Below are 24,914 nucleotides of genomic sequence, written 5' to 3' on the forward strand. Positions count from 1 at the left end.
ACCAACCTCGTCACGTCCGTTGTGTCCTGAGCAAGACACTTCACCCTTGCTCCTGATGGGTGCTGGTTGGCGCCTTGCATGTCAGCTCCCTCCATCAGTGTGTGAATGTGTGTGTGAATGGGTAAATGTGGAAGTAGTGTCAAAGCGCTTTGAGTACCTTGAAGGTAGAAAAGCGCTATACAAGTACAACCCATTTATCATTTATCATTTAAAATCAATGTCATTTTGAATTATTGACCTATTCAAGGCTTCAATTACGTCACATTAAATATTCCACAAAATGTTGCATATTTTGTGTTTTGCCATTTAGAAACTGAGTTTTTTTTTTCAAAAGAAAGGCCTAAAACAAACAAACAAAAACATAAACAACAATAAAACTTAAAATTGATGGATATATCTGAAGTTGATCTTGAGATTTTTGTGCTAAAAGTAAACAGTAAAAAAAAAGGATAATTTATTTTTTAACACTTTAATAAGTAAGACACTTTTGGATCCCCAATTATTTTAGTGTGATTTGTTTTTAAGTGTCATTGCTCAAAAAATAATAATGAATCAAAATCAATGTCATTTTGAATTATTGACCTATTCAAGGCTTCAATTACGTCACATTAAATATTCCACAAAATGTTGCATTTTTTGTGTTATGCCATATAGAAACTGAGTTTTTTTTTTTTTTTTTTTTCAAAATAAAGGCCTAAAACAAACAAACAAAAAACATAACAATAAAACTTAAAATTGACGGATATATTTGAAATTGTTCTCGAGATTATTGTGCTAAAAGTAAACAGTAAAAAAAAAAGGATAAATTATTTTTTAACACTTTAATAAGTAGGACACTTTTGGATCCCCAATTACTTTAGTGTGATTTGTTTTTAAGTGTCATTGCTCAAAAAATAATATTGAATCAAAATCCAAAATTAAGGCTCCAATTATTATATAATCTCAAATATTCCACCTAAAAAGGTTATTGGGTGAAAATATTGCATATTTTGTGTTTTTTCCGTTTTTTTTTCCCTAATGTTGATCTAGAGCAGGGGTCACCGACCTTTTTGAAACCAAGAGCTACTTCTTGGGTATTGATTAATGCGAAGGGCTACCAGTTTGATACACACTTAAATAAATTGCCAGAAATAGCCAATTTGCTCAATTTACCTTTAATAAATAAATCTATATATATAAAAAAATGGGTATTTCTGTCTGTCATTCCGTCATACATTTTCTTTCCTTTTACGAAAAGGTTTTTGTAGAGAATAAATGATGAAAAAAACACTCAACTGAACGGTCTAAACGAGGAGAAAACAGGAAAAAAATTTAAATTAAATTTTGAAACATAGTTTATCTTCAATTCCGATTCTTTAAAATTCAAAATTCAACCGAAACAATGAAGAGAAAAACTAGCTAATTTGAATCTTTTTGAAAAAATTCAAAAAAGAATTTATGGAACATCATTAGTAATTTTTCCTGATTAATATTAATTTTAGGATTTTGATGACATGTTTTAAATAGGTTAAAATCCAATCTGCACTTTGTTAGAATAAATAACAAATTGGACCCAATGTTGGTGCATTTTCCCTAACCGCTGGATCTGTGGATTCACTCAAGGTCAACTGCAGTCGTGTTTCGGCACACTTGAACTCCTCTGTAAGACTGGTAAGGGGCAACTTGAGCATACTGTCAGCGTAAAGGCCTATCGTGGTAAGACAGCGTGGAACTCCAAGCCGCTTTTTGCGGTATTCCGAGCTGGCCGCGGAAACTCAAATCGTGGCTGGAACACTGAAGTCCGCATTGTGGAGGTTGGGTGCAGAGGCTTCGTGGGAACCTCTACCACAAAACTACTGAGGGACTTGGGAGTCAGGGGCCAGTGCCTGCGTACAGCAATCAAAACCGCATCTGAAGCAGCAGAAAATAGCAGCCGATGGCTGTGTCTGAAGAGGAAAGACCCCAATTGGGCCCCCAACTAGTGCATCAGGAGGTATGCAGTCAGGCAGACCAAATCTGACTCAGGGAACCGGACGCCCCTGCCATGCATAGTCCCCTGATGTGTCTGCCAACAAGGTGACTCTCATGGCTAATTGGACTTGGGTCGCAAGCTCAGGTCTGATCTTCCTGTAGCTGGCCGCCTCTGGAGAGGGTGTATAGTGTTAAAGGCCCAAACACCCAGTGACCCAGAGGAACACTACTGATGATGCACACCCGTGAATTCTTTTATCCTTCAGGTCTTCCATTCAGGTTCACTGTTCACCTACAAGGCCAACAAGTGTATGTGCTCGCAAAGGATGAAAACACCTCATTCTGTTTTTAATTTGTTTTAGGAGTCTTTTTATGTGTTTTTAGGAGTATTTTTTACGTGTTTTAGGAGTCTTTATGTGTTTTAGGAGTCTTATTATGTGTTTTAGGAGTGTTGTCACGTGTTTTGGGAGTAATTTAGGTTTAAATGTCACTGTGCACCTCTTCGGAGTCATTTTATGTGTTTTAAAGTATTTTTAATGTTTTAGAAGTGTTGTCACGTGTTTTAGGAGTATTTTACATTTTAGATGTCACTGTGCACCTCTTCGGAGTAATTTTATGTGTTTTAGAGTCATTTTTAATGTTTTGAAGTGTTGTCACGTGTTTTAGGAGTTTTTTTTTAACTTATTTTAGGAGTCTTTATGTGTTTTAAGAGTCTTATTATGTGTTTTAGGAGTAATTTACGTTTTAAATGTCACTGTGCACCTCTTTGGAGTCATTTTATGTGTTTTAGAGTATTTTTAATGTTTTAGAAGTGTTGTCACGAGTTTTAGGAGTAATTTACATTTGAGATGTCACTGTGCACCTCTTCGGAGTCATTTTATGTGTTTTAGAGTCATTTTTAATGTTTTGAAGTGTTGTCACGTGTTTTAGGAGTTTTTTTTAACGTGTTTTAGGAATCTTTATGTGTTTTAGGAGTCTTATTATGTGTTTTAGGAGTAATTTACGTTTTAGATGTCACTGTGCACCTCTTCGGAGTCATTTTATGTGTTTTAGAGTCATTTGTAATGTTTTAGAAGTTGGTTGTTGTGTTTTTAAATGTTTTACTAGTCATTTTAATGTGTTAAGTTATTTATGCATTTGTGTTTTGCACAAGAGGTAGAATATCTCACTCTGTGTTTTCTGGAATCTAACAAAGACAAATCATTATTTCTTCTAAATTTTCCAGAACAAAAATTTGAAAAGAAATTCAAAAGACTTTGAAATCAGATTTAAATTTGAATCTATAGATTTTCTAGATTTGGCAGAATATATTTTTTTTCATTTTAATCATGATAAGTTTGAAGAAATATTTCACAAATATTCTTCGTCGAAAAAACAGAAGCTAAAATGAAGAATTAAATTAAAATGTATTTATTATTCTTTACAAAAAAATAAAATAAATAAAAGGTAAAAAGGATTATGTGTTTAAAAATCCTAAAATCATTTTTAAGCTTGTATTTTTTCTCAACATTTGTTTTTCTAAAAGTTATAAGAAGCAAAGTAAAAAAAAAAAAAATTATTTATTTAAACAAGTGAAGACCAAGTCTTTAAAATATTTTCTTGGATTTTCAAATTCTATTTGAGTTTTGTCTCTCTTAGAATTAAAAATCTCGAGCAAAGCGAGACCAGCTTGCTAGTAAATAAATACAATTTAAAAAATAGAGGCAGCTCACTGGTAAGTGCTGCTATTTGGGCTATTTTTAGAACAGGCCAGCGGGCGACTCCTTACGGGCGACGCGTTGGTGACCCTGAGCTAGGAACATAAGAACTACACTACCCAACATGCAACAGTAATAACGAGCATGCGCGGTAGACACGGGAAACGCTGTTGTATTGTATGTCGCCATGCCGGCAGCAAGAATGTGGTTATGAGCACGCTGTGTGAGTAAACGTTGAGAATTCAGCCAACACATCTCGTCTGCATTATTTACAAGTGGACACACAACACTGTCGGGGTTTGCGTCCGCTGTGCTCTCTCAATGCAACACCCCGGGCGGCCAATGGTCGTCAGAGAAGCAGTGGCTCAACCTTAAGGAACCGTAGAAGAAGAAGAAGTGGGTCACGTGTCCGGAAATCAACGTCACAACATAAATCCCGACACGTTCTTATTTATTGTTAAACTATTCGACACTGAGGTTATTAATATATAATATTACACACCTGGCTGTTATTATATACTTTTATATTACACACCTGGCTGTTATTATACATCAGACATGCGGCGTGTGGGCTCGGTGCAGCAGAAAGTGTCCTGTGTTTTTATGACAGAAGTGAAGGAAGAAGCTTCTAGAAAACGTGACTGTCAGGTGATTTAAATCTCATCTATTCTTTCATGTTCTACTGCCCGTGTTGTATATTTATGTTGTATAATCATAGTGGCATTTAATTACTGATGTTTTAACTGTGTTGTGAAGAACTTGTGTCTGTGAAAGCAGCTTTTAAATACATGTTAGTTCTTCTATTGTTGTTACTATGACGTTGTTGGCTTTAAGTGAAGTGAATTATATTTATATAGCGCTTTTCTCTAGTGACTCAAAGCGCTTTACATAGTGAAACCCAATATCTAAGTTACATTTTTTTTAAACCAGTGTGGGTGGCACTGGGAGCAGGTGGGTAAAGTGTCTTGCTCAAGGACACAACGGCAGTGACTAGGATGACGGAAGCGGGAATCGAACCTGCAGCCCTCAAGTTGCTGGCACAGCCGCTCTACCAACCGAGCTACGCCGCCCCATGCACTTTTCTATTACTATGCATTCCAAAACCAGACCTTTAATTAAATGTTGACTGCATAAAACACTAAAATTGTCCCGAGTGTGTGAATGTGAGTGTGAATGTTGTCTGTCTATCCGTGTTGGCCCTGTGATGAGGTGGCGACTTGTCAAGGGTGTACACCGCTTTCCGCCCGAATGCTGCTGAGAAAGGCTCCAGCACCCAACCGCGAACACAAAGGGGACAAGCGGTAGGAAATAGGTGGATGCATGAAGGGGTCTGCCATTTTTGACAATTTAAATCAGGGGTCGGGAACCTTTTTGGCTGAGAGAGCCAAGAAGCCAAAGATTTTAAAATGTATTTCCTTAAGAGCCATGTAATATTTTTTTTAACACTGAACACAACAAAACGCGTGCATTTTTAAAAAAGACCAACATTTCTAGAGAGGTCTGTTATTCTTTGTATTAACATTGTTATTTTGAAGCTAACTGCAGAGGGGGCGTGGCCTGCAGCAAAGCGGGGTATTGCCAGTACCGGCCTCGAAATCAGCGACAGGTGCGTAGGTCGCCCACCTGGGCCTTTTTATTTGATCACCTGTCGCTATGTTATAAGCAGCAGCCAGGAGGAGAGACGGGCTTGGGGCTAGAAAACAGAGCGAGAACGAAAGAGAAAAAGGCAATTGCTGGAAAGCAACTGAGAGACTTATTGAAAAATAAAACAATATTGTAACCCTGAAACAGGCTCTCATGTCAGTTCTTGGTGGTCTGAAGAACCCCCTGGAGGGCAAGCCCCATCATAACCAATAACAAATAAATGACTTCTTACCAACTTCTTGAACATAAAAATGCATGACAATGTTTTATATTTTGAACGTTATTTTTAACACTGTGATTACAAGTGGAATTATTCATTATTTATCGTGTTAAGCAATGTCAGCTCAGATTTATCCTAGAGCCAGATGCAGTCATCAAAAGAGCCACATCTGGCTCGCGCGCCATAGATTCCCTACCCTTGATTTAAATCATAACACTGTGGGAATATATTTTATTGTTTGAAGGCCTCAAACTTTTTAAGGCCAAGGCAAGTGTTGGCTTAAAGGAGGGTTCATATTTTAGGGCAGTGGTCCACAACCACCGGTCCGTGACGCATTTGCTACCAGGCCGAAGAGAAACATTAAATAATTGATAAACGACTGCATTTTCTCCGACTTAACATTCGCCTGCCCCACTAGACACACCAATAAGCTTGTTTATGGATGTACAATAAAACTCCTCATAGTACAAACCCCGTTTCCATATGAGTTGGGAAATTGTGTTAGATGTAAATATAAACAGAATACAATGATTAGCAAATCCCTTTCAACCCATATTCAGTTGAATGCACTACAAATACAAGATATTTGATGTTCAAAGTCATAAACTTTATTTTTTTTCCGCAAATAATTAACTTAGAATTTCATGGCTGCAACACGTGCCAAAGTAGTTGGGAAAGGGCATGTTCACCACTGTGTTACATCACCTTTTCTTTTAACAAAACTCAATAAACGTTTGGGAACTGAGGAAACTAATTGTTGAAGCTTTGAAAGTGGAATTCTATCCCATTCTTGTTTTATGTAGAGCTTCAGTCGTTCAACAGTCCGGGGTCTCCGCTGTCGTATTTTACGCTTCATAATGCGCTACACATTTTCGATGGGAGACAGGTCTGGACTGCAGGCGGGCCAGTAACGTACACGCACTCTTTTGTTTTTACGAAGCCACACTTTTGTAATGTGCTGAATGTGGCTTGGCAATGTCTTGCTGAAATAAGCAGGGGCGCCCATGAAAAAGACTGCATTTAGATGGCAGCATACGTTGTTGCTAAAGCTGTATGTACCTTTCAGCATTAATGGTGCCTTCACAGATGTGTAAGTTACCTATGCCTTGGGCACTAATGCACCCCCATACCGTCACACATGCTGGCTTTTGAACTTCGCGTCGATAACAGTCTGGATGTTTCGCTTCCCCTTTGGTCCGGATGACACAATGTCGAATATTTCCAAAACCTATTTGAAATGTGGACTCGTCAGACCACAGAACACTTTTCCACTTTTCATCAGTCCATTTCAGATGATCTCGGGCCCAGAGAAGCCGGCGCCGTTTCTGGATGTTGTTGAGAAATTGCTTTCGCTTTGCAAAGTAGAGCTTTACTTGCATTTACAGATGTAGTGATGAACTGTATTTAGTGACAGTGGTTTTCTGAAGTGTTCCTGAGCCCATGTGGTGATATCCTTTAGAGATTGATGGCGGTTTTTGATACAGTGACGTCTGAGGAATCGAAGGTCACGGTCATTCAATGTTGGTTTCCGGCCCTGCCGCTTACGTGAAGTGATTTCTCCAGATTCTCTGAACCTTTTGATGATATTATGGACCGTAGATGTTGAAATCCCCTAAATTTCTTGCAATTGCACTTTGAGAAAGGTTGTTCTTAAACTGTTTGACTATTTGCTCACGCAGTTGTGGACAAAGAGGTGTACCTCGCCCCATCCTTTTTTTGTGAAAGACTGAGCATTTTTTGGGAAGCTGTTTTTATAGCCAATCATGGCACCCACTTGTTCCCAATTAGCCTGCACACCTGTGGGATGTTCCAAATAAGTGTTTGATGAGCATTCCTCAACTTTATCAGTATTTATCGTCACCTTTCCCAACTTCTTTGTCACGTGTTGCTGGCATTAAATTCTAAAGTTAATGATTATGAGGGCATTACGGCAAGTCACAAGGGCAGTCGCGGCTTTTGCCGCAGTTGCTGTGGTTAAATCTGAGCTATGCATTTGTGCTATGTTGTTTGGAAGGTGATCCTTATTCACGTTTGTCTTCTAGTGTCAATGATCCTCAATCTTGGCTTGTTTCCTTCATGACTGGCTTGAGTCCGCATCTCATCTGTCTGTGTCTGTTGTTTTTCAGCCATTTCACGTCGTGGCCACTGCAATGGTCAACCCTGCAGTGTTGGAAGCTGACCTGAGCTGTGCTGTCGCCACAGAGAAGCTGGACGGCACCTGCTGCTATGTGAGCCTCTACAAAGGTGAGAACGATACACCTTTATGTTCTTGCAGCGTTCTGCTAGAAGTTAACGCTTTTTTCTTTAAACCCTCCTTTAAGGGAAACCTCACCTGTGGGCTCGACTTGACAGGAGACCCAACAAACAAGCAGAGAAAAGATTTAAGAAATACCAGTACTCTCACAGGAGCTCCAAAGGTAATGTAGCAAATGTTTATTGCTGATCTTGTTGTTTAAATTTTTTCCATCTTCGACAAGTCAGTTAAATTTAAAGGTTGACCACTTCGCATCACATTTTTGATAACTGCTGTATTTTTTGTGTTTTTCACATACTAAAAATAGTTTATTTTTTCCTGTAAAAAATGCATGAAACTTAAAAGACATACAAAAATAATAAAAACGTATTATAATATCCATAGGTCTGAAGCTCCTTAAAGATTTGAAGTATTTAAATTTACAAAAAAAATCCAATAAGATATTTTTATGAGTTTGTCCATTTTTTGGTCAGAAAGGATAGTATAAGTTCCTTTTAGATGGAGCTGCGCTAAAGGGAATGTCAACAAAACAGTCATATAGGTCAGTCAAACTTTATTAATAGATTACAAAGCAGCGTTCTGACAACTCCGTTCACTCCCAAAATGAATAAACAGCTGTTTTATTGTTTTCCCCGATTCAATAAACACGTAAAAAACAGTCCGATACTGTTACGGTAAATCAAACGTTAGTGCAATCACAATATAGTAACACTGGAAATAGCGCAATGCAATAATATATCAATAACTCAACGTTGCTCAAACGATAATGTCACACAAAATAAACATGTAAAGCTCACTTTATTAAGTTATTCCTCATCCACAAATCCCTCAAATTCTTCTTCAGTGTTCGAATCAAACAGTTGGGCGAATACGGCATCCAACATGCCGTATTCGTCGAAGTCGTCATTAAAGGAGTCAGTGTTAAATTCTCTCGCTGCTGCTCTATTCCCGTCTTCTACTGTGTGACTGATCGCCTTGAGTTTAAACTCTGCGTCGTAAGCGTGTCTCTTATTAGGAGACATTTTGAGGTCTTTACATAAACACACAGAAACGGCACGCCTCCCGCAGTCATATATCCCAGCATGCACCGCGCCCTTTTTCTTCCAAGAGGGAAAAATAAGTCGACGGCTGCTTATTGTAGATAAAAAAGAGCACTTGTTCTTCTACGGGGAAAATAAAGTCAGCGCCTGCAGACCGTAGACTTCTTCTTCCACGGGGGAAAATTAAGTCAGCGGCTGCTTACCGTAGTTGCGAGACCTGTTGTGGCTCAATATTTGTCCATATATAAGGCGCACCGGATTATAAGGCGCACTGTCAGCTTTTGAGAAAATTTGAGGTTTTTAAGTGTGCCTTATGGTGCGGAAAATACGGTAGTTGAACCATTTTGTTTTCCAATGTGAAAGTGCAGTGAATTAATTCATATACTTAAAATTCATTCTGGACCTCTGGTTTGACTTTGTCCTTGTGTTTGTTGTCCTTATGGATGTGAAATAGTCTTATATTATTTTCAAGATGGTCTTAAAAAAAGTCTTAAATTTGACATGTTGGAAGCTGCAGAGACCCTGACGTCAGCTTTGCGTACTTTTTGTGTACGTCTTTTCAATTGAATTATATTCCTCATTTCCCCAAGCTGTATTTTGCATGTGGATTTGTATTTGTGCAACAGTCCAACATTTACGGCAAGCTTTTCGGTTTTCTCTATTCCTGTTCAGGTTTCACATGGAACGTAGAGGAAGACTTTAAGACTGTTCCAGACACGTGGACCCCGGCTCACAGGGTGAAACATCACAATGGACACCCCGTTCCTGACGAATATGGTCATATTCCAGGTCTGCTGATGTGATATCTGTTATAGTGAAAGACTGTCATTAGTGATACATGTCAGTGTTGGTGCTAGGAAAGAGGAAAGAGCCACCACCTAAACTAAAGTCTTAACAAAAGCTGCTCCGCTTTGTTCTGCCTCTGCCTCTGCCTCTGTCAGTACATCTCTGCAGCATTCAGCATTGTCCCACACACAAAACCATCTGATTGGTTGTACACAGAGCAGTTGCAGCCAATCAGCAGTGCGTATTCAGAGCGCATGTAACGACGGTGGAGATTGCCGAATGCCAGACGGTGGTGACGTTCTGTGGCGTGTACGTTTTGCATCCTGTGGAAATCAGAGCTAACGAAAAAACTCTGATAATTGCTCCCGATAAAAAGATCCCCCCGATCAAGAAGTCCCTGGTGGCTCTGGGTGCATCTGTTATAAGCAGCCTCAGAAACCTCAGGGTTGTGTTGGATCAGTCCAAGTCTTTGGGGGGTCTCTGTCGTCAACTGACCAAAAACTATTTTTTATCGCCTCAGAAATAATTCTAAAGAGACTTCAGACGCTACAAAATGCAGCTGTCAGGCTTTAGACCGGTCCACCCAGAACAGTCCATATCATAATTGATCCAGTCTCCATTGGTTTCCAGTCAAATTCCCGCGTTGAGTTTAAGATTTTAGTCCTGACTTTCCGTGCGTTGCATGGTGGGGCCCCCTCACTACTCACTGACCTATTATGTCCCTACTCTTCAGTTGCATGGTGAGGCCCCTCACTACTCACTGACTTATTATGTCCGTACTCTTCAGTTGCATGGTGGGACCCCTCACTACATCACTGACTTATTATGCACCTATTCTTCAGTTGCACTGTGGGGCCCCTCACTACATCACTGACTTATTATGTCCCTACTCTTCAGGGCTTTCAGGCCAGGGTCTTCTAAAGATCCCAAAAACTCATTTTAAAACCTGTGGAGACCTGGAATTCCAGTCTAGATCTCCAAGACTCTGGAACAACTTGCACCAGTCCTTCCGTGATCTTTGAAAACTTCTCTTATTAGGAAAGCTTTTAGTTCATGCACCTTTTAACCATCAATTTTAATCCACTTTGTATCCTTTTCATGATGTTGCACCTGTTGTTTTCATTTACTTCACCTGCGCTTTGTGATCTTATCTGTGAAAAGCGCTTTAAAAATAAAATGTCATCATCATCATAGCAGTCTGTCGAGCGCGACAATGACTGTTTCATTTAGGTCGGATCATAGACCTCCACTCAGCCCTGTCTTTTTCTTTCAGCTGCAAGGTTGCAGTGTCGATCTTCAGTTCCCTCAAATTCCGTTTAACGGTGTCCTTGTACCTTAGCCTTGACCTCCCTCTGAAAAGACGAGATGGCGCCCAAGGAACTTAAAAAAGCGATCGATACTCTGATCGAGGAAGTTGCTACAATCAAGGAGCAGCAGAAAACAATCATGGCCCTTGTTGTGCAGCTGGATCAGATAAGAGCTGACAATTCGGAGAAAGACAAGAAAATTGCAATTCTGGAGAACAGAGTTGCTGATTTTGAGCAGTGTACACGGATCAATGACGTGATCATCACCGGACTTAGCATCAAACCCCGGTCTTACGCACGAGCTGTAACCCCAGCAAATGGAGGGGAGCCGGCGGAGTTGGATGTCATTTCAATTGAGCGACAGGTAGCGGTCTTCATGCAGTCCAAGGATATACAACTGGACTGTAACAGCATCGAAGCATGTCACCTTTTGCCCAGGAGAGGGACAAACGACAAGCCGAGCGTTATCCTGAGGTTTGTAAACAGGAAGCACAAGATCGCGTTGCTAAAACAGGGAAGGAAGCTAAAAGGAACAAACGTTTACATGAACGACCATTTGACCAAACGAAGTGCTGATATAGCTCGAAAAGCACGCCAAATGAGGAGAGAGAAGAACATTCTACAAACTTGGACAGGGAACTGTAAAGTAATCATCAAACTCAACGGTACTCCGGAGAACGCCAAAGTGCTGGTGATTAGAAACATGGAAGATCTGAACGAATATGACGTTTGAACTGGACTGTAAGGAAAAAGCAACTAAACACAATCATGACACACATTGACAATACGCAAGATGCAACCCATGACACGAGCCACATCATTCAGTTGATAAATGAATATGACAATGTACAGTTGAAAGCATCCCAATACACTGAGCACCACCTACAAGACATGGAACAGGATGTAGACCCGGACAATAATTTCCTCCTCAATATCAATGAGAACTGCTGCTACTATACCAATGAACAGTACAACCAGAATATTATTACTAAAGGCAAATTATCAATTATCCATTTTAATAGTAGAAGCTTAAATAGGAATTTCAAGGACATCGAGGACTATTTACACACATTTTCACAACCATTTAACATAATTGCAGTATCTGAAACTTGGATTAACAGTGAAAACGTGTCAGATTTTGAACTGGATGGTTATGACTTTATTAATATAAATAGACAAAACAAGGGGGGTGGAGGGGTGGCAATCTATGTGGATAGCACCTTGAGATTCAAACGTCTGGATGATATGACAACTGTGGTTGATAACCTACTTGAATGTCTAACGGTTGAAATTTGTATGGAAAAAAGTAGAAATTTCATTATTAGTTGTATATACAGATCACCAGGTGCAAGCATTGCACATTTTACAGACTGGATGGAATGCCTGTTTTCAAAAAAGAGTAATGTTAATAAAGCTGTCTTCATTTGTGGAGACTTTAATATCGACCTTTTAAATCCCAGTAAAAATAACGATATAGTTAATTTCATTGACACAATGTACAGTATAAGTTTATATCCCAAAATCACCAGACCTAGTCGAATTTCATCCCACTCTGCCGCTCTAATCGACAACATATTTACCAACGATATTGAAAATAAGACCGCAAGTGGGCTATTGATCAAAGATATCACTGACCACCTCCCAGTTTTTCTGATATTTGATGGTAACTACAGGACAAAAAAATTAGAAAAGTCAACCCAATACAGAAGAACGAGATCAGAGGAATCCATTAGTTCATTTAAACATCATTTACTGGAGCAGAATTGGGATGTAATTTATGAAAATGGTGATGTTACTAGTGCTTACAATATATTTTTGAGAATATTTAGGTCAGTATATGATAAAAATTGCCCAATAAAAGAATGCATCAGCAAAGGAAAGTATACGAATTGTCCTTGGATCACAAAGGGATTGCAAAATGCTTGTAAAAAGAAAAACACTCTTTACAGGGAATTTATAAGATTGAAAACAAAAGAAGCAGAAAATAAATATAAAACATATAAAAACAAGTTAACTAATATTATGAGGTCAAATAAGAGGGATTATTATAAGAAATTACTAGATGATAATAAAAATAATATCAAAGGAATATGGAATTTATTAAACAGTATTATAAGAAACAGTACCTCTTCAAATAACTATCCAACGTATTTCATGAATGATGGTAAAGAAAATGATAATATTGAAGATGTAGCTAATGCCTTCAATAAATTCTTTGTAAGTATTGGACCCGAACTTGCAGCAAAAATCCCAGATCCACGGACAACTGGTAAAAATATGGAGGGATTGTTGGAGATAAATCTCAATTCTATGTTTTTAAATGCAGTGGGTGAAGAAGAAGTGTTGGATATTGTAAACAAATGTAAGAACAAAATGTCCACAGACTGCAATGACATTAGTATGGCATTGGTGAAAAATGTCATTACAGGAATATCAAAACCATTAACATATATCTGTAATCTGTAATTTCAAACCGGCACATTTCCGAATGAAATGAAAATAGCTAAAGTTATACCTCTGTTAAAAACTGGGAGCAAACATCACTTCACAAACTATAGACCCGTCTCTTTACTTCCACAATTCTCTAAAATATTAGAAAAACTATTCAATAACAGGTTAGATGCATTTATAGAAAAACATAATTTACTCCCTGACTGTCAATATGGGTTTAGATCAAACAGATCTACATCAATGGCAATCATTGAAACAATAGAGGAAATCACAAATGCCATAGACAAGAAACAATATGCAATGGGAATATTTATTGATCTAAAAAAAGCATTTGACACAATTATCCATGATATATTAATCAATAAAATGGAAAAGTATGGAATCAGGGGAGTTGTACTAGACTGGCTTAAAAGTTACTTAAATAAGAGACAACAGTTTGTGAAGTTGGGGAATTGCTGTTCATCGTGTTTGGACGTTGCTTGTGGTGTCCCCCAGGGGTCAGTGTTGGGGCCAAAATTGTTCATCCTGTATATCAATGATATCTGTAAAGTGTCTACATTATTGAAATTAGTGTTATTTGCTGATGACACTAATATTTTTTGTTCAGGGGATGATTTAAATCAATTACAGGAAGTCATTATGGAAGAAATGAGTAAACTAAAAGCTTGGTTTGACTATAATAAATTGTCATTAAACCTGACTAAGACTAAGTTAATGCTGTTTGGAAAGAGGACACGTGAAACAAGGGTACAGATACAAATAGATGGGGTGGATATTGAAAGGGTTTTTGAAATAAAATTCCTTGGAGTTACAATTGACTATCAAATTAACTGGAAACCACATATAAAACATGTACAGTCTAAGCTGTCAAGAAGCATCTCAGTAATAAATAAAGCAAAGCAGGTTCTTGATCACAAATCACTCCACATTCTCTACTGTTCATTAGTTTTACCATATTTAACCTACTGTGTGGAAGTCTGGGGGAATAATTATAAAAGCTCATTAAACTCAATAACTATACTTCAGAAAAGAGCTGTACGTATCATCAACAATGTGGGATATCTGGACCATACTCATTCACTATTCTTACAGTCAAAAATATTGGAATTTAATGATATTATTTTGTATCAAACTGCACAAATAATGTATAAAGCCAAAATAAATAAACTCCCAGGAAGCATTCAAAAATTGTTCAGCACACGAGAGGGGGATTATAATTTAAGGGGAAATTTTAATTTCAAAATGCTTAGTTGTAGAACGACCATCAAAAGTTTTTGTATTTCAGTCTGTGGAGTGAAACTATGGAATGGTTTGAATGTGGAGTTAAAGCAATGTCCAAACATAAACCAGTTTAAAAAGAAGTTTAGGTACATGGTATTCCAGAGGTACAGAGATGAAGAAGGGCTTTGATATTGGGTTTCTTGTGTCACAAAAGAGTTAGGGGCTGCCCATTGAGGCACTGATACTGCTCTTTTTTTTTGTTTTTTTTCATGATACTATTTCCATGAGCACTTGTGGTAACGGTGTGGCTAATGTGTGTAGTGTGCATATGTATGTATATATTTATCATTTATTTATATACAAGCTCATTAAGTTTGTACATAGAGTGAACAAGGAAGTTCGAGCTCAGAGTAATTTATGATTTAAAGAAAAGGGGTGGGATTAAATAAGTGTATACTTCTTCTCACTCCTTTTCAAATATGTAAAAAAAACAACTTCTCACTCCTTTTCAAATATGTTAAAAAAAAAAAAAAAAAAAAAAGTCGAATGCTCATTTGTTTCGTTTCCCTTCCTCCAACTGTGAGTAGAACAGATGGCGAGGGAGCCGCTCATTCTCTCTACCTGCCTGACCCATCTCAGGTTTGTTTGGGTTAAGATGTCATCCATCGATAGCAGTCCAGCACGTTTTAGGACCTCTGTGTTCGGGATTTTGTCTGTCCAGGATATATCCATGATGGTCCGAAGGTGGTGCATCATGTAGGGGTGAGGTTTTCTGACTTGCAACCTGTAGATGCTCCAAGTTTCAGCACCGTACAAAAGTGTAGCTAGCACAGTTGCTCTGTACACTTTGCCCTTGATGCAAATAGAGACATGCCTGTTGTTCCAGAGTCTTTCCCTTAATTTCCCAAACACAGCACTCGCTCTCCCCATCCTGAGTCTGATCTCATCTTCAAGCTTGGCATTTTCTGTCTCTGTGCTTCCGAGGTACTTTATGTTCGGCATTGCACAAGTGGGTCTCCCATGACACAGACCTCCCCTGTGTGGAATGATGTGGGCTCATACTTGGGTGGCTGGTACAAGCATTTCGTCTTCTTGATGTTTATTTTGTGGCTGAACTGATTAGCTGTTTCTGTAAACTTGTTCACAAGATCTTGTATGTCCTTTAAAATAACATTTACTCACTCACTTACTTACTTACTACTCACGCATCCTGTGCTCCAACAAATCACAAAATAACCTCTAAAAGTAAAATAAAGAAAAGCATTTATTCTGAGACAAGGCATCTTTGTGAATGACAGACGACAAAAGCTGCAACTGCAGATAAAAGAATGCTTGCTTCCATTTTCTGTAGTTTCGACTATTGTAGTGCTCTGCTCTATAAATATTAAGAATATTAGAAGTCTCCAATTATTACAAAACTGCACTCGTGCTGACGAGGACCAGAGTGCGGGAGCACATTACACCAGTTTTAAAGCATTGGCTCCCTGTCCGCTTTAAAGTTGTTGTATTACTTTTAAATCTATCTGACATACTTTTACCGTATCAGTCCTCGCAGATCTTGATGTCCCCTGGCACCAAACTTTTACTTTGACCAAATACCAGAACAAAGACCCACAGTGAGGCGGCATTTAGCAGGCACTATGCCCCCACCTGTGGTGCAATCTGCCAGAGACTGCCAAGACTGCACAGACATATCCCTATTTTAGTTTTTTAATGTTTTAAATGTTATACACCCACACTTTTCATCAAGCTTTTTACTGATCATGTCAAACTCTTATAGGTTCTTAATTTGTATTTATTTAATTTATTAATGTATAATTCAGGGGTGCCCCATACATGGATGGCGAGCTAGTGGCCGATGGTTAAGTACTAGTTGAAGTACCAGTGATTGTCACACACACACTCGGTGTGGCCATATTGGGTGTGTCAGTCGATTGCCAGCCAGGCATTAAAAAAATAGAGCTAAAATGAGTGGTCATCAATCTTCACCAAGACGTGACTTTGGTCACTTGATTGACATTCACGGCACCCAAGGGTCTTGTGAGATGACGCTGGCTGCTGCCACTTTATTATTAAGAAAAAGCGACTGACAGGAAGGCGAGAATCGCTTTATTTCAACAGACTCTCGCGCTTGCCGTCAAACATCTAAAGTTCCAGTCTTCACAATAAAAGCGCTGCTTTTTCCTGCCTACGCTAACAAAATAAGTCTCAGCAAGCTGGCGTGCACAAGCTAGCAGGCTACAGAGTTTTCCGCCAATGTATTTATTGTAAAGTATATGAAAAGGAGTTTGGCAGCTGGACAAATTAGATGGCAAAAAGCAAGCACTTTCATGTGGTATTGGACAGAAAGGAGGACTTTGTTTTTCTCCTCCATTTGAAAATGTGGAGGTTATCATCACTACTGTCTGATTCCAATCAATGCAAGTCATCACAATCAGGTGATGCACCAATTTGTATTCTTGTCTTCATGAAATAAATTAATGTTAAACATGCTTGTATTATTATTAAACACCTTTAACTTGTTAACCTTTCTTTCATGAATAAATGAATATGAATGATATATATGAATGAGGTAGATACCTTCCACTTGATCAATTGAAAAGAAGCTCGCCTGCAGAAAAAGTGTGGGCACCCCTGGTATAATGTATATTTTATTTTTACATGTACATGTTTAAGTATGTTTTTTTTAAATGTTTTTATTTGAATTGAGTTTAACAAATTTTAATTTCAGTTATTCTCCAAAGTGAATGCCTCAATGGTGGTGTTTTTCCTCTATTCTCAGTGCCATGCTATGTTGTGTTATTATCAATAGTGCTGTGTGTATGCTGGTTTTCTCCTCTTGTATTTATTGTTGATGTTATTTGATGTAGTTTTTGGTGTTGCCACTTGCTTCTGCATCAGAAGTGCTCTATACATACAGTTTGATTGATTGGTAACAAAATGATCCCTGTGAACGTCCAGGCTGGGTTCCGGTGGAGGACGACAACAAGCAGTACTGCTGGCACTCCTCTGTGGTGGACTCCAGCGTTGGGTCAGCTCTGGTCCTCAGACCCGTCCTCAACAACGAAGACACATTGGAAATCGTTGCACTCCCATTGGCTGATCTGCTAGAACAAACTCTGGAGCTGATTGGAACCAACGTCAACGGAAACCCTTATGGTAATATGATCCAGTATTGATTGATTGATTGATTTATTAGCAGATATGGGGCTGTTCCTCCTTTCCTGTTCAGACGTTTTGTGGTTATGATTCAAATGATTCGGCTAGAGTGGAACAATTAATTGTGTTGTTGAAATGTGGTTTACTGATTGATAACGCTGCACAGTTTGACTGTTTGGTGTGGTTCAATAGCTGGGTTTTTCAATCAAGCTGTGAAAAGAACTCAATATACCGTATTTCCTTGAATTGCCGCCGGGGCGTTAATTAATTTAAAACCTCTTCTCACTCCGGCGTTTACCAAAGCCATGCGGTAAAGGCAAGCATGCGATAATTATTTTAAAACCTCTTCACACTCTGGCGCTTACCAAAGGCATGCAGTAAATTTAGGCCTGCACTTATAAATTTGAGTGTGATGTAAGGATACCATCATAAAAAGCACATTTAATTAAAAAAACGTTATTATGGATTTACCTTTACTTACAAATTAAGTCCATGCGCCGGTCCTTCTGATCAAAAGCATCAATAACTTGTTTATAGAAGTCTTCCTTATCGTTCTTCAGTTTTAAAAATCTCCCTGTCTCAATGGAGATCTTCCTTTATTACCTCCTGCTTCGATTGAAAGTCCAGTTTAGAAAACTGTTTTATTTTAGATATGTAATCCTCCATGTTAAAAGTGCAAGCGAGAGGAAAAAATAAACGATCGCTGCTCACTGTTGCTGCTTGTTGTCACTTCTTCTGCAGCCGAGTAGTCGCAAAAAGGATCACTAGCGCCCTCTACCACCAGGAGGCGGGAGCCATTTAATGAGTAATTTTTGACACATGCAGCTACGGTATATTAATAAAACATAGCTGCTTACTGTTCTTTTTAGCATATTTGATAGCTTGGACCTTAAGTCCCACTGAATAGCTCTTAATCTTCTTCCCTTTATGCGATTTCAAATGATTGAAATCAGCCTTCTCCATTTTGAAAATGACAGGTGAAGTGTCACTCGTGATGTGACGAGTTTGACCCGGCGGAAATTTTAGGCATATGCTAATTTGGCGAAACGAGTTTGACCCGGCGGAAATTCTAGACATGCGCTAATAAAAATATTATTTTGCGAAACGAGTTTGACCCGGCGTTAATCCTGAGCCGGCGGTAATGCTAAGCATGCACTAATTATTTTGCGAAACGAGTTTGACCCGGCTGTAATTCTAGGCAGGAGCATACTATATACCCGGTGGCAACTCAAGGAATTACGGTAATGTCAATGTTTTAAGGTTGCAATCGAAGCGGCATTGAAGACAACCATACAAAGTCACAGCTGCTAGCTGGCTCTTTGATTGATTGATTGACTCTTTTAATAGTAGATTGCACAGTACGGTACATATACCATACAATTGACCACTAAATGGTAACAACCGAATACGTTTTTCAACTTAAGTCAAAGTTAAATCAAGTCATGCTCCTGAGGACCGCACACACACAAGTGCCCCTTGTGCTGCCAGCTAGCAAGCAGCATCAATGGCTAGCTAGCTTGGCACCGTCATCGACAGGTGTGTTGATGACAGCTAGGGTGCAATAAAGATGAACCTTCTGAAAACATGAAGGAAGTGGAGTTAGAGCTCTGAGAGACAACACACGTCTGGCCTTCACTATGTACATAATTATTTTAGGTAACAACAATTCAAATTTAAAGCTGCAAGCAGCGATGGACGGGACCGACTTTTGCTGGTGTTTCCTGCCTTTACCCATTCAACATATCTTTACCTGCACATTACCTACCTTCTCTGTATTCTTAAGTCAAACTGGTGCCTCCTTCTTTCACCCAGTCAACATATCTTTACCCGCACAGTACCTACCTTCTCTGCATTGTGTGGTCACGCTGGTGCTTCCTGCTTTTAAGCGGCCATCTTGAGACGGCAGCAGCGCAGCAGCATCAGCGTAGCAGCATCAGCGCAGCAGTTCTTTGAAGGCTTGTAAAATCAAAACCGGAGCAGTTAGAAAAACTCTTTGCGCAACTTTTAATCAGAAGGGTTCAATCTCTCTCCTGTGTGAGTTTGAAGCCGACACAACAAACGCGCTCGGAGATAATGTTTAAAAAAAAAAGGTGATGGGTTTTTACAAAACTTTTGTTTTGAAGGGGTAATTGCCAACTTCCTGTGGATTTTTGCTTAAGGATGTCAATTAATGAAATGTAGGTCTAAGTGAGACCTACATAGAGGTTTTTGTTTCATGTCTCTACGACATTCCTACCGGAAGTTACTAGCAGTTTTGTCTGTGTTTTCTTCCTAGGAGCAGTTTTGTCTGTGTTTTATTCCTAGGGGGCGCTAGAGCGCAATTTTGAATTTTGGGGTTTGTTTTTTTTATTAGATGGCAATTTTCGCCAGTCCTGATGTTTGTAAAATTTGGTGAGTTTTGAAGCATGTTAAGGGGGTCAAATTACACCTCGAAGAGGCGGCGGAATAATAATAATAAAACCTTAGAAATATAATATGGTCCTCTGTCCCAAAGGGACATTCGGTCCCTAATCATCAAATTAATTGAACTGTTACAGTGATCCAGATCACCCCGGAAATCTACTGTTGTGTTTTGTCTCATTTCTGACATTTCGCAAAAAATGAATACAAATACGCCAGTAAGTTTTTGATCCATCTTGCTAACTAGCGAAAAACATATACATAACAAGTAAAACATGCAATTCAAGCAAGTTCACCCAGACCATTTGTACAAAATGAAACCATTTTGTATAAATGATAAAGCATTGAATATTAAGAGTACGTGAAAGTTTGACTCCTACCTTGTTTGCTTCTCTGACAAATGACAAGTTTTGTAATCTGTCATAAATATCAAACAGCTAAAATGTGCCAAACATCAGTAAGTGTGGAGAGAGTTTGCATACTACCCATAATGTAATGTAATGGATTTTAGATGTGAAATTTTAAATCACACATGCATGTTTTATAATGTTCCCAAAGTTTAATGAGCCGGATGTGTTTTATCTGTGACCGTGTGTTGACTCTGTTGGTTATAGTTTTTTTTTTTAAACCATGAGTGTGGAAAATAGTTTGAATTTGGCCCTATTTATTGATGCTGTGCGCATATTACTTTTAAATGAAATCTGTGGTAATTGACCAGCAAACCAATCCTGAGGCATTCGCAGGCCACCAGGGAGACAGTCTTTCCACCGTGTCCTGGGTCTTCCCTGTGGTTTCCTACCTGTCGGATGTGCCTTAAACACCTCCCCGCACAGGTATTCTGACCAAATTCCCAGCTCCTCTCAATGTGGATGAGCAGTGGCGCTCCACCCGATGGACAGAGCTTCTCAACCTATCTCTAAGGGAGAGCTCCGCCACCAGACGGAGGAAACTCAATTGGCCGCTTGTACTCGTGATCCTGTCTATTTAGGCACAACCCAAAGCTCATGACCATAGGTGAGGATAAAGACGTAGATCGACCGGTAAATTGAGAGCCTAGTTCCTTTTTCACCAAGACGGATACAAGGTTCGCATCACTGCAGACGCTGCACCGATCTGCCTGTTGATCTCCTCCACTTGGGGCAACCTCTACTCCCCATCCCAGAGAAGGCACTCCACTCATTTCTGGGTAAGACCCATGGAATCGGACTTGGAAGGGCTGATTTTCATACCGGTCGCTTCACAATAAGGTGTGAACCGTTCCAGTGGAAGCTGGAGATCCTTGCCAGATGAAGCCAGCAAGACCATATTAGCTGCAAAAAGCAGAGACCGAATCCTACAGCCACCAAACCGGATCCCCTCAAAGCCCTGACTGCACTTACAAATTCTGTCCATAAAAGTTGTAAACAGAATCGGTGACAAAGGGCAGCCCTGGCGGAGTCCAACTTATCAATCTCTGACACTGATCATACAGGGAGCAGCCCGATTCCCCATATTCTTTGAGCATTCTCCACAGGACTTCTTGAGCGATATGGTCAAATGCTTTCTCTAATCCACAAAGCACTTATCGACTAGTTCGGCAAACTCCCATCAAGGACTGCCGAGAGTATAAAGTTGGTCCACAGTTCCACTACCAGCTTGCAAACCACACTGCTTCTCCTGAATCCAAGGTTCAACTATCCGGCACAGCCTCCTGTCCAGTACATCTGTCATTTCATGACCTAATTTAGTTCATGACTTGTTTTTAGTTCCATATTTGGGTCCAAAGAGTAAATATTCCAGTTTGTTCTGCTGTTACATTGTCAATTGCTTTTCCATGCTGACAACAGGCATGGGCTCTAAAAAGCAGCCCATCCACTTTCTGGTGTCCCATGGGAGCATCTGCATCAGAAACCCTCCTCCAGTGGACTTCCAACAGCTCTACTCGTGGTTTCGGGGAGATTCTGAGGGTCGGATTGAGGGAATTGTGTGGCACTGTGCTGGTGGCTCACTCTTCAAGGTAAGATATTTCTGCAATAGTTGATATTCCTCGTAATGGAAGATGTTTTTGTTTCACAGCTTCACCGCCATCACCTGGGCCTGGAGTGGCCGGCAGAGGGCACTCACCTGGGCAACAAGCCAGTCGTGGTTGGTGTCAGTGGGACAACGTTGGACGACAATAGCAAGAGTCTGTTTGTATCATTTTCACGCATGTACGGACGTTGTTTCAGCCGCCTGCACGACGTCCACTTTGACCAGGAAATCCAGTCCACTACTTGAACTTTTTCAAAGTCAGCCAAGCACTTCTAGCTTCCCGTTATTAGCCCAGCGTGCAGCGTTTTGGCCAAATAATAAATACCTACAAATAGGAAGTCTAAGGGCCTGATCTGCTCAGGTCCAAATAACAGATGCTAAACACTGTGTACGAAGTATCAAATGGTTCATGTGATTGTAGCATTTTAGTGTTTTGGTGCCACCGTACATCTGTTACCTTGAGTCATAGGTTCAAAAATGTGTTTAGAAACTCCACCAATGCCAAAGACGGTTCAATTTCTGCTGAATAGGAGTCTTTTATTTCAAAATGTGGACCACATTTCACTTAAAACTTGGCTTTTAAGCCTGGTGTATCTCTTGTGTCAAGTAACTTTAGAGCAGGTTCAATTCCGGCACATATTCTTCCTGGTGCACAAAGGTCTTTTCCTCTCACACACCACACTTCTCATTCAATGTCGACCATGTTGTTCACTTACAATAGTTTTTGAACATGTTTGTGTATTTTGAATGACATGATAGCTCAAGAGTCTCCAACGGCCGAGATGCAAATAACGTATTTCCCTGAATTGCCGCCGGGGCGCTAATTAATTTAAAACCTCTTCTCACTCCGGCGTATACCAAAGGCATGCAGTAAAGGCAAGCATTCGCTAATTATTTTAAAACCTCTTCTCACTCCGTCACTTACCAAAGGCATGCGGTAAATTTAGGCCTGCGCTTATACATTTGAGTGTGATGTAAGGATACATCATGAAAAGCATATTTAATAAAAAAAAACGTTATTATGGTCATACCTTTTACTTATAAATGAAGTCCATGCGCAGCTCCTTCTGATCAAAAGCATCGATGACTTGTTTATAGAAGTCTTCCTTATATTTCTTCAGTTTTAAAAATCTCTCTGTCTCGATGGAGATCATCCTTTATTACCTCCTGCTTTGATTAAAAGTCCAGTTTAAAAAACTGTTTTATTTTAGATATGTAATCCTCCATGTTAAAAGTGCAAGCGAGAGGAAAAAATAAACAATCGCTGCTCACTCTTGCTGCTTGTCGTCACTTCTTCTGCAGCTGAGTAGTCGCAAGAAGGATCAATAGCGCCCTCACCACCAGGAGGCGGGAGTCATTAAATGACTCATATTTGACACACGCAGCTACGGTATATTAATAAAACATAGCTGCTTACTGTTCTTTTTAGCATATTTAATAGCTTGGACCTTAAATCCTACTGAATAGCTCTTAATATTCTTCCCTTTATGCGATTTCAAATTATTGAAATCAGCCTCCATTCTGAAAATGATGACAGGTGAAGTTTCACTCGTGACGTGACGAGTTTGACCAGGCGGAAATTCTAAACATGCGCTAATAAAAATAATATTTCGCTAAAAAAGTTTGACCCGCCCTTAATCCTGAGCCGACGGTAATGCTAAGCATGCGCTAATTATTTTGTGAAACAATGTTTGACCTGGCAGTAATTCTAGGCAGGCGCATACTATATACCCGGCAGCAATTCAAGGAATTACGGTAATAGCGACTCTGCCTCGACTCGTTGAAAGTAGCACAGTCCATCTTCACCAAGGTATTTTGCTTTAGCTTATAAGTAAAAGGTCAATTAAAAAGCCAACTGATGATTTTGAAGGATTCATTCTAGTTTAGACAAAGATGTGGAGGTTGTGCTTCACACAGATGTCTACGCCAGCTGCGGTTGCTCCTTCAGGAGACACTGCCCCTCAGTGTTTGGACAGAGAATTACAAGTCCGGTGCCATCCCCTCACAGAAGAACATGAACTCAAACAAGATGCTGTCAGAGGGGACGCAAGCGAGGTGATGCAAGAGTATATTCCAGTTTTTAGTTTGCAGTAAACAAATGTGACACGAGCTTGTTCCACCTTATTGACGTTGGTTACCATGTGAAATAAAGCGTATTTTGTATTCAGCAAAGTACATCGACTTCAAAGTAAGCAACGACCCTTTTGTGATTCTTTTGCAGAACTAAACATTACATTGTCTAGAGTCATCTTTTACTCTGGATAACCTCTGTAACTGCTCTGGCCTCAATTTATCTCAAGGTAAGTCCAGCTTTTCTCTGCTGTCCTTTGATGAAGACAAATATCTTCAATCTACAGATGCATTCCAGCCCTGTTGTTGTCTCATCCAACCTGGGTAATGTTCAAGCTTAGAAGGAATGCTCAAAGAAGATGGATGGGTGTTTGCTTTGGAAAATGTGCAGGTTGTGATGCGCTAACTTGAAACAGGCAATACTTACAGTCTGGCAGCACCTTGTTTTGACAACTGCACACACATTGTGGTGTCAAGTAGAGCAATGTACACCTTTTTGCAGACTGGAACGTAAACATGTTTTGTGACGTTATTCAACCATGATTCTTCAAATACATCAGAAATCGTTATGGCTCTTACTCCTGGGTAGTATATTGTATTTTTGGGGATCAAAATGACTTTAAAAGTCTTATGTGTTATAATGAAGACAATACATGATATAAACTGTGCTAAGGTCTAGGGATGCTGGAGCAGCCCCACACAATC

At 39.5% G+C, this 24,914-nt stretch overlaps 1 protein-coding gene across 2 annotated transcripts; it reads left to right on the plus strand.

The window, feature by feature from the left end:
- The first annotated feature begins 3,844 nt into the window (after positions 1-3,844).
- Positions 3,845-24,331, plus strand: rlig1 (RNA 5'-phosphate and 3'-OH ligase 1). Of its 2 annotated transcripts, XM_061916983.1 has the most exons (7): positions 3,845-4,295; positions 7,638-7,755; positions 7,833-7,928; positions 9,478-9,594; positions 17,532-17,729; positions 21,956-22,125; positions 22,185-24,331. In XM_061916983.1, exons 1-7 carry the CDS (start codon positions 4,206-4,208, stop codon positions 22,383-22,385), a joined length of 990 nt encoding a protein of 329 aa, XP_061772967.1. In that variant the 5' UTR covers positions 3,845-4,205; the 3' UTR covers positions 22,386-24,331. The 2 variants fall into 2 exon arrangements, 1 of the variants encoding a protein (XP_061772967.1); XR_009808983.1 differs by lacking the exons at positions 3,845-4,295; positions 7,638-7,755; positions 7,833-7,928; ... (1 more) ...; positions 21,956-22,125; positions 22,185-24,331 and adding an exon at positions 9,615-15,332 and having other exon boundaries at positions 17,532-17,669.
- Positions 24,332-24,914: the final 583 nt, after the last annotated feature.

Source organism: Nerophis ophidion, linkage group LG12 (assembly GCF_033978795.1).
Source record: "Nerophis ophidion isolate RoL-2023_Sa linkage group LG12, RoL_Noph_v1.0, whole genome shotgun sequence".
NCBI classification, from domain to species: Eukaryota; Metazoa; Chordata; class Actinopteri; order Syngnathiformes; family Syngnathidae; genus Nerophis; species Nerophis ophidion.

Excerpts from the sequence above, each read along its gene's own strand:
- rlig1 (XM_061916983.1), top strand. The coding sequence starts at position 4,206 with ATGCGGCGTGTGGGCTCGGTGCAGCAGAAAGTGTCCTGTGTTTTTATG. Across the intron at positions 7,929-9,477 it reads CTCTCACAGGAGCTCCAAAG|GTTTCACATGGAACGTAGAG; the intron begins GTAATGTAGCAA and ends ATTCCTGTTCAG. Across the intron at positions 9,595-17,531 it reads CGAATATGGTCATATTCCAG|GCTGGGTTCCGGTGGAGGAC; the intron begins GTCTGCTGATGT and ends GTGAACGTCCAG.